This window comes from Pseudoliparis swirei, chromosome 12 (assembly GCF_029220125.1).
Source record: "Pseudoliparis swirei isolate HS2019 ecotype Mariana Trench chromosome 12, NWPU_hadal_v1, whole genome shotgun sequence".
NCBI lineage: Eukaryota > Metazoa > Chordata > Actinopteri > Perciformes > Liparidae > Pseudoliparis > Pseudoliparis swirei.
This window is the reverse complement of record NC_079399.1, coordinates 19832207-19846162: the sequence shown is the minus strand read 5'-3', so window position 1 is coordinate 19846162 and position 13956 is coordinate 19832207. Positions and strand designations below refer to the sequence as shown.

The 13956-nt window shown below is 49.9% G+C and overlaps 1 protein-coding gene across 1 annotated transcript; it reads left to right on the top strand.

Moving 5' to 3' along the window:
- Nucleotides 1–3377: 3377 nt before the first annotated feature.
- Nucleotides 3378–9955, top strand: ddx20 (DEAD (Asp-Glu-Ala-Asp) box polypeptide 20). Its single transcript, XM_056428662.1, has 11 exons — nucleotides 3378–3595; nucleotides 3826–3920; nucleotides 4144–4312; nucleotides 4568–4682; nucleotides 5123–5265; nucleotides 5536–5674; nucleotides 5793–5851; nucleotides 6586–6668; nucleotides 6739–6844; nucleotides 8712–8813; nucleotides 8905–9955. Exons 1-11 carry the CDS (start codon nucleotides 3400–3402, stop codon nucleotides 9915–9917), a joined length of 2220 nt encoding a protein of 739 aa, XP_056284637.1. The 5' UTR covers nucleotides 3378–3399; the 3' UTR covers nucleotides 9918–9955.
- The last annotated feature ends 4001 nt before the right edge of the window (nucleotides 9956–13956 follow it).

The window sequence follows — 13956 nt, the reverse complement described above, 5'->3', positions numbered from 1 at the left end:
CAACACTACCACTTTAGTCCACAGGGGCAGCAGAACCAACACTACCACTTTAGTCCACAGGGGCAGCAGAACCAACACTACCACTTTAGTCCACAGGGGCACCAGAACCAACACTACCACTTTAGTCCACAGGGGGCACCAGAACCAACACTACCACTTTAGTCCACAGGGGGCACCAGAACCAACACTACCACTTTAGTCCACAGGGGGCAGCAGAACCAACACTACCACTTTAGTCCACAGGGGGCAGAACCAACACTACCACTTTAGTCCACAGGGGGCACCAGAACCAACACTACCACTTTAGTCCACAGGGGGCAGAACCAACACTACCACTTTAGTCCACAGGGGGCAGAACCAACACTACCACTTTAGTCCACGGGGGGCATGTGTTCAGTCAACATCCAAAGCGACTTACAATAAGTGCATCAACCTAGAGAACAAACTAAGAACAACAAGAATACAGGAAGTAACATTTCCTCAACATAGTGGAACTACAAAAGTACCAAAAGTAATACCATGAGTAATACTATAAGTAATACCATAAGGAAGAGCTATTTAAGAGCCACTGAAGTGCTAATCTGTGCTTTAATCCAGATATAGTCTAAATGTGTGTTTTCAGTCTTCCTGCTGTCCTGATGTCAGTGGGGAGCTGGTTCCACCAATCAGGAGCCAGGGTGTAGTGATGAGCTCGAGGTGGAGGAGGCACAAGTCGATTGGCTGTTGCTGAGCGGAGCGAATGTGATGAGGTGTACGGTGTGACCACATCCAGGATGTAGACGGGCCCGATCCGCTCAGAGCACGGTACCGAGAACCAATGTTGTGAAGCAGATGCTGCTCCACCGGGAACCACGAAGAGAGCGGAGGAGCCTGCTACCTGTGTTTCAGACGGTGGAAACGAGAAGATCAGTTGGGTGTCTTCTTCTTCTTCTTCTTCTTCTTCTTCTTCTTCTTCTTCTTCTGGTGTGGAGACATCCACTGAGACATATATATACATATATATGTATATATATATGTATATGTATATATATATATATGTATATGTATATATATTAGGGCTGTCAATCGATTAAAAAAGAATTAACTAATTAATCGCACATTTTGAAATTGCGATTAAAAGTTTGTTCCTTCTTTTTAAAGACCAAACTTCACACAGAGCTGTGTTTTCAAAGAGGCTTCTACCTATAAAGTGCCAGCGAGGTATTTAATATTGTGGATGATAAATTGTTTCTTCAGTGAAACATCAGATTAGTAAACAAAAAAGAAGTATATTGAGACCCCATTGGTCCTGTCATCTTTACCACTGAACAGCAGAACCAGTGGCCTTGGTAACTGACTGACATTCACATATGTCCTGTTCACCCTCTGGAGGCTGGGGGCATTTTATACATTTTACAACAACAACAAAAATTCGTTTAAAGGCGTTTGCATGTGACACACCCCCACGTGTTCTACATCAAACATTCCAGAACAATCTCAGCTCGATTCAATGAGGCTCAGTTGTCCTCGCGCCGTGTTCTCTGCTCTCTGACTGACAGGCTGCTAATGAGCCTGACCTGTGAGGTGGGAGGTCCTTTGTGATTTACTGAGTGTTCATTGGTTGTTTTTCCTCGAAATGTTGACAGACAAACGGATTGACCAATCACGGTGAAGGTTTCGTGTGACGAGTTCTTTCCGCGCCGCGTCACCCGACACGTCGCCCCTCCGTTCCTCTGTGTCTCAGAGGGGGAGACGGAGGAAGGAGGAGCAGGAGGAAACCCGACTGATTCATCCACGAGTTAAACTCATTTATGATCCTTATTTTCGCGGAGAAATAATTGTTTTAAAAACGGAAACAGTGTCAAACCGTACTCAGAGGTGTGTAAAAACTTCAACGAACACCGGAAGCAAGTCGAAGTGTCCTTGAGCAAGGCACTGAACCCCCAGTTGCTTCCCGGGCGCATCACTGCAGCCCACTGCTCCTTAATAACTAAGGATGGGTTAAATGCAGAGAACTAATTTCCCCTTGTGGATTAATAAAGTATATTGAAATTGTTTTTCTCAATAGCAGGTCTTTGTTCATTTATTAAACTAAACAGCCGTCTGATGTTGATCGTATCTACACAACAGCATGTCATTTCTCTCGGCTCTCCGTCTCGCCCGCTGCAGAATGCGCGCATCGGGACGGAGAAAAAGAAGAAGAAAAGTCACTTGCACTCGTTTGTTCACTAAACAGGGCATTGTCGCACCCAAAGCAGATTTCAAGTATATGCTCGACGAAATCGACATCTTCTCCTCCTTCCGCCATTGTGGGTTGAAAAAACAGCTTTGTAGTCCGCGAATTAATTCCTTTATCAAATTCAGTTTCCTAGTTCTGAGGTTTTGCATCTACCTGCCCATAGGACCCGCCTCTCAATATTGGTAATCCAATCAAAAGACGTGCAGCACTCCGCCTGCTCGCTGCTCCTGTGCCGGTTCCGGGGCCTTCTAGAAGGCCTACAGGAGCCAACTCTAAAGCTGATTGGTTGACACAACATCGTCATTCCCATTCACTTGAAGCTACCAGCGCCCGCAATGTAGATTCTGAAGGCCTAAGGGCAGATGTTAGCCCCCTGGCAACACACGATGGCTGAATATGATTGGATAAAATATCTAAGATAAAGACCAGCCCTCCTAATCTCAACCTGGCGCTGGCAGCAGTGCAACCGAGAGGAACGCTATGAAATTAAGAGAATAACTCTTACTCTGGGAAATAATTGAATACATATTTGTGGGAAAATATATTTAGAAAAAAATATATATTCTGATGATGTTTAGGCCAGCAGAGAAGGCCTTGCTGGCCCTGACGGCCCGCCACTGAATTATAGTCATTAAATTAGCTCAATAAAAGATGCCGAAATAACATTTCTGCACTTCTTTTTCTTTTTGTTAAGAAATAACAAACTCTTTGCAATTAACATTTTGAAAATATCACGTCACTAAGCCGTTTAGGAATCCACTTTATTAAAAAGTAAATACAGAGTTTAGAAGTTGTAACTTATAACCTCTAAATGGTTGATAGCTCCGTTAATAATGCCTTATCAGCGATGAGAACAAGTTAGATTCTTTTTACCTATTTATTTAGCCAATAATATTTCCTGGTTCAACCGTCCACCATCCATTCATTAACAATTACACCAGAACAACATGTGTCACTGCAGCTATGATGGCTTAACATGTGGGATCAAAGCTATGAACATATTGTTCTGAGGACCTCAAACTCCCCTCCGGCCACCAGAGGGCGCTCCAGGAAGTGCCGCCTTGGGAGTTCTCGTCCTTTCTTGAGTGCGGTTCCCCCTCCGGCCACCAGAGGGCGCTCCAGGAAGTGCCGCAGCGACACCGCGCTTTAAAGCAGCCGGTTTGGTGCCGGCGATAAACAAAATGGCGGCCTCCGTGAGGAAAGTGGCCCACGACATCGAGACGCGGCGGCGGACCGACGACGTGCTGCTGCCGGAGCAGATCGACTTCAGCGCGCTGCTGCTGTCGCGCGCCGTGCTGGACGGGCTGTCCTCCGCGGGCTTCCGGAAGCCTTCCCCGATCCAGCTCAAGGCGATCCCGCTGGGCCGCTGCGGGCTCGGTGGGTTCGGGCCGACCCCTTGACTCTGCGGTGGTCGTCATGCTCTGTGGAGAAGAAGATGACTGATGACGCCTTTCACACCACGTGATCGACGCTTTTAGATGTTATTAGTTTGAGGGGAAAACGAAACTTTATTTTGAAATTCAGCCTGTTGCCATGTTTCTAACGTGCACCGCGTCATGACCCTCTGCGCTCTCCGTGCTTCAGACTCACAGCCCGTCTCGTTTCAGACCTCATCGTGCAGGCCAAGTCCGGCACGGGGAAGACCTGCGTGTTCTGCGCCATCGCGCTGGACTCGCTGGTCCTGGAGAATCCTGCAACTCAGGTGTGGAGTCACGACTGCTGAGTATAAAACCAACTCATAGGGGAGAAAACGAAACCTTTATTTTGAAATTCTCCACTGCTCAATGCTGCCAGCAGGTGGTCAGCAAAGTGATCACGTGACTGTAGGGTCTTCATCTGGTTCCAGCTGTCCCACACAAACGGGGCAGAATCCTATTGGCTGCCGGGTCTGATGGCGTTGACCCTTGACCCTCCTCCCTCTGCAGGTCCTCGTGTTGGCGCCCACGCGGGAGATCGCGGTGCAGATCCACTCGGTGGTCACGGCCATCGGCTGCGCCATGGACGGCCTCGAGTGCCACGTCTTCATCGGGGGGCGGCCGGTGAGCCACGACCGCGCGCACCTGAAGAAGTGCCACGTGGCGGTGGGCTCGCCCGGTAAGAGGTGGTCTGGTACTGACTAACTGCTGGTCTGTGTTCCAGGCCGGTGGTCTGGTACTGACTAACTGCTGGTCTGTGTTCCAGGCCCGTGGTCTGGTACCGACTAACTGCTGGTCTGTGTTCCAGGCCGGTGGTCTGGTACTGACTAACTGCTGGTCTGTGTTCCAGGCCGGTGGTCTGGTACTGACTAACTGCTGGTCTGTGTTCCAGGCCGGTGGTCTGGTACTGACTAACTGCTGGTCTGTGTTCCAGGCCGGATCAAGCAGCTCATCGAGCTCAGCATGTTGTCCACCGCCAGCGTCCGGCTGCTGGTCCTGGACGAGGCCGACAAGCTGCTGGAGGAGGGCAGCTTCCAGGACCAGATCAAGTGAGACGGGTTCATGAGGCGGGGGGGGGGCTCACTGTCACCTCTTCATGGGGGCTCACTGTCACCTCTTCATGGGGGCTCACTGTCACCTCTTCATGGGGGCTCACTGGCACCGCTTCATGGGGGGGGCTCACTGACACCTCTTCATGGGGGGGGCTCACTGTCACCTCTTCATGGGGGCTCACTGTCACCTCTTCATGGAGGGGCTCACTGTCACCTCTTCATGGGGGCTCACTGTCACCTCTTCATGGGGGCTCACTGTCACCTCTTCATGGGGGCTCACTGACACCTCTTCATGGGGGCTCACTGTCACCTCTTCATGGGGGGGCTCACTGACACCGCTTCATGGGGGGGGCTCACTGTCACCTCTTCATGGGGGGGGGGGCTCACTGACACCTCTTCATGGGGGGGGGGGCTCACCGGTCCACTTGTCTCCTCAGCTGGATCTTCTCCTCTCTGCCAGTGAACAAACAGATGCTCGCTCTCTCCGCCACCTACCCAGAATGCCTTGCTCAGCACCTCACCCGCTACATGAGAGAGCCCACCTTCGTCCGCCTGAACCCCGACGACATGGGCCTCAAAGGTGAGCCGTGAGAGAGAGAGAGCGGGCTTCAAACCGCGCAGCGCTTCTCTCTCAGCTAACGGACTAAAGTTTGGGATCTGAGACGTGAGACTAGGCTCCTCCCCCTGAAGAACTGTCCAATGGAACGAGAGTACCGACTTTACTCTCTGGCTGTTTTGATTATGTCACTTTCTTAAGAACATTTTAAACATTCAAACAAACAGTCCATTTTTTTGATTTGTCAAAGAAAAGACATTTGAGGACGTCATAGTTGGGCTTTGCCCCCTGCAGGTCTGAAGCAGTATTACAAGCTGGTGCAGGCCCATCCTTTGCCTCACAAGATCTTTCAGGAGAAAGTGCAGCACTTGTTGGAGCTGTTCAGTAAAGTCCCGTTCAACCAGGCTCTGGTGTTCTCCAACCTCCACACCAGGTACGTTGTCCATGTGCTCTGAGGTTGTGGCTCTCTGCTGGGCTCCTGGTGGGTCGGGTATGTTTCTATGTTGTAATGCTCTCCGCTGGGCTCCTGGTGGCGCTGTGCTCCTCCACAGGGCTCAGCACCTGGCAGACGTCCTGTCCTCCAAAGGTCTTCCGGCCGCCTGCATCTCAGGTGACCTTTGTGTATTTGGAGTCGTGACACATGACTGAAAACTATACAGGCGGTATATTAATAAAAATATAGAACATGTAATGGTGTATTATCTTAAAGGGTCGGTGTTGATCGTGATCCGTACTGACCTGCCCTCAGTTTAACGTTAACTATCGGAGTTTAAATAAAGTTTTATCCTCCAGTATCCAGTCAAACATGTGATCCTTGGATCAGTAGAACATGGATCATGTGACATCAGGACACCATGATGTTTCTCTAGTGTCTGATCATGTGACTTTGTAGAATAGGAGGAGAGCTAGTAACGTTAGCTAGGATTGTTGGCTAGTAACGTTAGCTGCACCGCTGGTGATGCGTTCAGGCTCTGTTCAGTGAACATGAGTACTGGCTAAAGGTAAATGATAACGTTCTCATGATGCCTTCAGGCTCTGTTCAGTGAACATGAGTACTGGCTGAAGGTAAATGATAACGTTCTCATGATGCCTTCAGGCTCCGCTCAGTGAACATGAGTACTGGCTGAAGGTAAATGATAACGTTCTCATGATGCCTTCAGGCTCCGCTCAATGAACATGAGTACTGGCTGAAGGTGAATTATAATGTGATGATGCGTTCAGGTGTAATTAGTAAAATGTGTTTATGATTAACTAGAATAAATCCAGACCAAACGTGATCAGAAAGAATCTGGAAGCATTCATTATTAAAGGAGACGAAGACTTTTTAATCTGATTTGACTGCAGGCGGTCTGACTCAGGACCAGAGGCTGGAGGCCATGTCCAAACTGAAGCAGTACCAGTGCAGGGTGCTCATCTCCACCGACCTGGTGAGACACACGCACGCACTTTTATATGTCTTCGCTTCTTTAACCTTGAGCGTCCTTCCCTTCCCGTCAGACCTCCAGAGGTATCGATGCAGAGAAAGTGAACTTGGTAATAAACCTGGACGTGCCGCAGGACTGGGAGACCTACATGCACCGGATCGGACGTGCCGGGCGCTTTGGTTAGTCCCGAACTCCTTTGGTCAGGTAGTCCCCGAACGCCCTTTGGCCAGGTAGTCCCCGAACGCCCTTTGGCCAGGTAGTCCCCGAACGCCCTTTGGCCAGGTAGTCCCCGAACGCCCTTTGGCCAGGTAGTCCCCGACCGCCTTTGGCCAGGTAGTCCCGAACGCCTTTGGCCAGGTAGTCCCGAACGCCTTTGGCCAGGTAGTCCCAACGCCTTTGGCCAGGTAGTCCCCAACGCCTTTGGCAGGTAGTCCCAACGCCCTTTGGTCAGGTAGTCCCCGAACGCCCTTTGGCCAGGTAGTCCCCGAACGCCCTTTGGCCAGGTAGTCCCCGAACGCCCTTTGGCCAGGTAGTCCCCGAACGCCCTTTGGCCAGGTAGTCCCCGAACGCCCTTTGGCCAGGTAGTCCCCGAACGCCCTTTGGCCAGGTAGTCCCGAACGCCTTTGGCCAGGTAGTCCCGAACGCCTTTGGCCAGGTAGTCCCCGAACGCCTTTGGCCAGGTAGTCCTCAACGCCTTTGGCCAGGTAGTCCCAACGCCTTTGGCCAGGTAGTCCCGAACGCCCTTTGGCCAGGTAGTCCTCGAACGCCTTTGGCCAGGTAGTCCCGAACGCCTTTGGCCAGGTGGTCCCCGAACGCCTTTGGCCAGGTAGTCCCAGGTGGTCCACGCCTTTGGTCAGGTAGTCCCCGAACGCCCTTTGGCCAGGTAGTCCCCGAACGCCCTTTGGCCAGGTAGTCCCCGAACGCCCTTTGGCCAGGTAGTCCCCGAACGCGCTTTGGCCAGGTAGTCCCGAACGCCTTTGGCCAGGTAGTCCCGAACGCCTTTGGCCAGGTAGTCCCGAACGCCTTGGCCAGGTAGTCCCGGCAGCCTTTGGCCAGGTAGTCCCCGAACGCCCTTTGGCCAGGTAGTCCCCGAACGCCCTTTGGCCAGGTAGTCCCCGAACGCCCTTTGGCCAGGTAGTCCCCGAACGCCCTTTGGCCAGGTAGTCCCCGAACGCCCTTTGGTCAGGTAGTCCCCGAACGCCCTTTGGTCAGGTAGTCCCCGAACGCCCTTTGGCCAGGTAGTCCCCTGTGACACGTGTCTAGCCGTCACTGGTAGGTTCCCCCTTTAAGCCACACGGAATGAGCAGCCAGAGTGATATTTTGTAATATACTTTATTGTATCCGACCACAGACAGTGTCTCTGCTCGGCACTCCACCTCGTCTTCAGTCCATCCAGCTCCTTTCAAAGACAAAACCTCGCAGATACACAAACACAGATTGTCATCAGCTGGTCTGATTGTCATCAGTCCAGCTGATGACAATCAGACACCGTTCCCTGAACCACACCCCCGCTCCACCCACTCTGCAGCCGAGCCTAAACACCCCCCGCTGCCACATCCCCGAACGCCCTTTGGCCAGGTGGTCCCCGAACAGACTTTGGTTAGTTTTTATTATTTACCAAATAATTGAGGACAAGAATAATCGCTCAAAATAAAGACGGTAAGTTCATCGAGGTCACAGGTGACTTGGTTACGTTACATTTAGCTGATGCTTTTATCCAATTCAGTTTATTTTAGGCCTTTCCAATCTATACACGTACACATCCCTGACCTTTGATCTCACATCAGATCAGGAACAACTCAAGAAATATTACATTAATATACCGTAGAACAGCTACAGGAAGCAATTCAGGGTCAAGTGTCTTGCTTAAAGACGCCGACTAGGCCGGGGATTGAACCGCCAACCCCCTGATTGACGGACCTGCTAACCACTGACCCACAGTCGCCACTTGGTTGTGATTGAGACTTGATCTGCGTGTCCGCGAGATGGAAGACATCCAGGATTCACAGAACCGGAGTTACATCCGTAACCCTCGTTTGTCCTCAGGCACTCAGGGGCTGGCTGTCACCTACTGTTGCCATGGCGAGGAGGAGAATAAGATGATGGCCATCGCTCAGAAGTGCGGCGTGAGTTTGTCCATGTTGCCGTGTGAGTATTCTTTCCCAGTCGTTTGAAAACTATTTAATGTGACACACACACTCACACACACACACTCACACACACACACACTTCTTTTCAGCCGCCATCGAGCCGGGGTTGATGGACGAGCCGTGTGACTGGGACGTCTGCACCACTGCAGCCGCTCCGGGCGCCGCAGGCCAGCTGTCCTCCCGGACGCAGAAGAAGAAGAAGCAGCGTGACGCAGATCAGCCAATGGAGCACAGCGGTCAAAGGTCACAGGAGAATACCGTCCCGGAGCCCACAGGAGAGACTCCCATAGAGGACGCTCTCCCGCGGCGGCGTCTTCCTCCTCCTCCTCCGGCGGCGGCGCCAACTCGCAAGGAGCTGCAGGACGCCCTGCCGAAGATCGCGCCGCTCGGCTCGTTCAAGAGCCGCAGGTCGAGGTTCGTGGCCTTCGAGGACGCCGAGCGGGACTTCCGCTGCTTCATCACCACGGGGCCGGGGAGGTCGGTGGAGGTCATCAGGGAGTTTGGGGGCGGCGAGGACCAAGAGTCCTTCACGCTGGACGACCACGACGGAGGTGAATGTTTGAAACTCAAAACAGAACGCTGGACAGCTGACGCTCCGCCTCCCAGGACCAACTCTCAACCGGACAGCGGCAAGAGGAGACACACGCCCCAAGGGTCCACGCCCACGGGCGACGCCGCCGCACCCCCAGGGCCCACGGGCGACGCCGCCGCGCCCCCAGGGTCCACGCCCACTGGCGACGCCTCCTTATCCGGAGATTTTGAGGCTCCTGGGCCCGAAAAGTTCCACCAGACGTCCCACGAGTCCCGAGGGAGAGCTCCACCTCCGCCAGAGAGACGCGAGGTCAGACCCGGCGGTCAGCCGAAGACCAGCAGATCCAAAAAGATGACGAAGAAGAAAAGTTCGGAGGAGGAGGAAGAAGAGGAAGAAGAGGAAGAAGAGGAGGGTGCCGAGGCCGACTGGAGAGCCAGCTACAGAGCCTGGAGTGATCACTACGCCTCCATGACTCCTGAAGGTCACCAGAGGTACTGCAGCGCCGCCCACAGCTGGATGGCGGCCTACCGCATGAACGCCGTCTACATGCAGGAGCTGCTGAAGATGTGACCCGATCACCGTCTCTAATAAATGACCTTTGACCCGCAGGGGGCTCGACTCGTCTTCTGTTATGGCGCCACACAGGCGCATGCTTTGAAACTAGTGTATATGAGTTTGTGTGTATATATATATATTAGGGCTGCGCACGTTAACGCGTTAATCTTGCCATAACGCATCAATTAATTAACGCCGACAATTAACGCAGGTTTTATTATTTATTTTATTATTGTAAAAGTGTGTTGCTCACAGGCTTTTATTTAGTAAAAGTCTGCTACTGATTGCTGCGGAACCGGAAAAGAAAGTCATTCGCGGTTTAACAAACATGGAGAGGAGTACCGAGATTTTAAATGGCCATTTTCAATTTAAAGTTCTTAAAGACGAGTCGACAGAAACAAAGTCATATGTAACACTGCCAAGATTAATTGTCTTATCACCGGAGTACTTCCAGTCTTAAATATCATTTAAATGACAAACACACCGTTGATGCAGCGAATCATACAACCAAACACACAGTGGAGCGAGGCTTCGGCAGACGAGCTGCAGGGAGGAGATCAACCAAGAGAAGCGAACCAACGCCACAGCGAAGTGGAGAGCTACTGCAGGCCGGTTAGTGAGGGGGACCACACGTCCTCTTTCCCCGGACATGTCCTGCTTCTGAGACCTAAAAAATGCATCCGGCAGGGATTCCAAAAACGTCGGGATTTTGTGTTTCTCTGGGTTTTCATAAACTAGTATTTACCCCTTACAAGTTGTGGAAATGGTATCTCCCTTCCACCTTCTTGCAGTGAGCTGACAGAATAGAGAACAGTCATTGGTCGACCGATCTCAGGGTTGCCAGATACACGATAATTATCCTCCAAATACAACCATGTTGAGCCTTTGGTACGATACTTCACCATCTCCAACCTGGCAACACGGAGCTCCTCGCCGCCTCCACTAGTTCATTGTTGTTTGTGCTGTAAACTCCTCCCAGCGCCGCCGCTCCCATAGCGCACTACGCGCTGTGCGAGGGCACCACGTCCTGAGGGGCTCCACAAAATAGGCAAGTAAAATATCCTCATAGTTATAAGTATAATGCCGATATTATTTCAGTCTGGAAATATTAGGCACCTTTTAGGCATGCATAGTTCATTTTAGTTTAGTTCATATGGCAGTACATTTTACAATAAGTGTCAAGTTCTAGGAATTGACAAACTGCACTGAAAGTGTTTTCTGGTGTCTCTAACAGGGACAACACATGTTATGGCACTTTCATTTATATGGCAGAACATTTCAAATAGAAGTGCTATACACTACTTTTGAATTAATTATGGATTTTGCGTATACAAATGCGATTAATCAGGGAAATCATGCGATTAATCGCGATTAAAAATTGTAATCGTTGCCCAGCCCTAGTATATATATGTGTGTGTGTATGTACAGGACTGTCTCAGAAAATTAGAATATTGTGATAAAGTTCTTTATTTTCTGTAATGCAATTAAAAAAAACAAAAATGTCATGCATTCTGGATTCATTACAAATCAACTGAAATATTGCAAGCCTTTTATTCTTTTAATATTGCTGATTATGGCTTACAGCTTAAGAAAACTCTAAAATCCTATCTCATAAAATTTTAATATTTCCTCAGACCAAGTAAAAAAAAAGATTTATAACAGCTGAGTGTTTGTCAAGGCTCAGGAAACCCTTGCAGGTGTTTCGAGTTAATTAGACAATTCAAGTGATTTGTTTAATACCCTACTAGTATACTTTTTCATGATATTCTAATATTTAGAGATAGGATATTTGAGTTTTCTTAAGCTGTAAGCCATAATCAGCAATAAATCAGAATAAAAGGCTTGCAATATTTCAGTTGATTTGTAATGAATCCAGAATGCATGACATTTTTGTTTTTTTAATTGCATTACAGAAAATAAAGAACTTCATCACAATATTCTAATTTTCTGAGACAGTCCTGTATGTATATATGTATATATCAGTGGCGGTGCGTCCATAGGGGGCGCTAGGGCGCCGCCCCTCTTACAATTTTGAGATGAAAAAAAATACATCCTGTCAAAAAACATTATATCCCAAATCATTTAAATAGTAAATAAACCGTGTTGACGCACTACATGTGTGTGGGAGACCGTCAGCCTGTCAACAACCACTTAAGTTAAATGTGACATAAATAATATATCGCCACTCATCCTCACGGAGACAAGCCCCGCCCCCTTTACGGGCGCCGGCCCAACGTGTGTGTGCCTTTCACGGTCGTTTCGGCAAAGACGGCTTCTCATTGGAGGATGAATCGTGAATCTTGGGGCGCAAACATGTGTGCTGGCCAATGACATCGTTTCTTATTTCACGTGACTGGACTATTCGGCCAATCAGAGACCGGTATCGTTCCCTCAGCCAGAGAGCTCCAGGAGCTACGCGAGCAGGTAGCTAACGGAGCAGGTAGCTAACGGAGCTGTTAGCTGGAGCTCAGTGAGTAATGCTGTTTAGTTTCCCCTGTCTGTTGTTCCAAAGGGACTGAAACTCTCTGGACTACAACGGGGGGAGGAGTCTAAAGAGCTGCAGGCAAGTGTGAAGCATGAATGTTAACGCAGCATCTAGCTAACAGCATGAAGCTAACTCGCTAACAGCATGGAGCTAACTCGCTAACAGCATGAAGCTAACAGCATGGAGCTAATTAGCTAACAGCATGGAGCTAACGAGCTAACAGCATGGAGATAACGAGCTAACAGCATGAAGCTAACTAGCTAACAGCATGGAGCTAACTAGCTAACAGCATGAAGCTAACGAGCTAACAGCATGAAGCTAACTCACTAACTGCATGAAGCTAACGAGCTAACAGCATGAAGCTAACTAGCTAACAGCATGAAGCTAACTGGCATGGCATCGAAACACAAGGAAGAAGTTGTGAAACAGACACATTCCCTCAGAATGATGGAGGCTGATTACAGACATGATGACTTTAACCAGAGAGTTATGGAGACTTTAGAAGGCGACTACAGGAGCTCTGTCCCATGGAACATGTGATCTGACTCTACTCTGTCCCCATGGAACATGTGATCTGACTCTACTCTGTCCCCATGGAACATGTGATCTGACTCTACTCTGTCCCCATGGAACATGTGATCTGACTCTACTCTGTCCCCATGGAACATGTGATCTGACTCTACTCTGTCCCCATGGAACATGTGATCTGACTCTACTCTGTCCCCATGGAACATGTGATCTGACTCTACTCTGTCCCCATGGAACATGTGATCTGACTCTACTCTGTCCCCATGGAACATGTGATCTGACTCTACTCTGTCCCCATGGAACATGTGATCTGACTCTACTCTGTCCCCATGGAACATGTGATCTGACTCTACTCTGTCCCCATGGAACATGTGATCTGACTCTACTCTGTCCCCATGGAACATGTGATCTGACTCTACTCTGTCCCCATGGAACATGTGATCTCTGACTCTACTCTGTCCCCATGGAACATGTGATCTGACTCTACTCTGTCCCCATGGAACATGTGATCTGACTCTACTCTGTCCCCATGGAACATGTGATCTGACTCTACTCTGTCCCCATGGAACATGTGATCTGACTCTACTCTGTCCCCATGGAACATGTGATCTGACTCTACTCTGTCCCCATGGAACATGTGATCTGACTCTACTCTGTCCCCATGGAACATGTGATCTGACTCTACTCTGTCCCCATGGAACATGTGATCTGACTCTACTCTGTCCCCATGGAACATGTGATCTGACTCTACTCTGTCCCCATGGAACATGTGATCTGACTCTACTCTGTCCCCATGGAACATGTGATCTCTGACTCTACTCTGTCCCCATGGAACATGTGATCTGACTCTACTCTGTCCCCATGGAACATGTGATCTCTGACTCTACTCTGTCCCCATGGAACATGTGATCTGACTCTACTCTGTCCCCATGGAACATGTGATCTGACTCTACTCTGTCCCCATGGAACATGTGATCTGACTCTACTCTGTCCCCATGGAACATGTGATCTGACTCTACTCTGTCCCCATGGAACATGTGA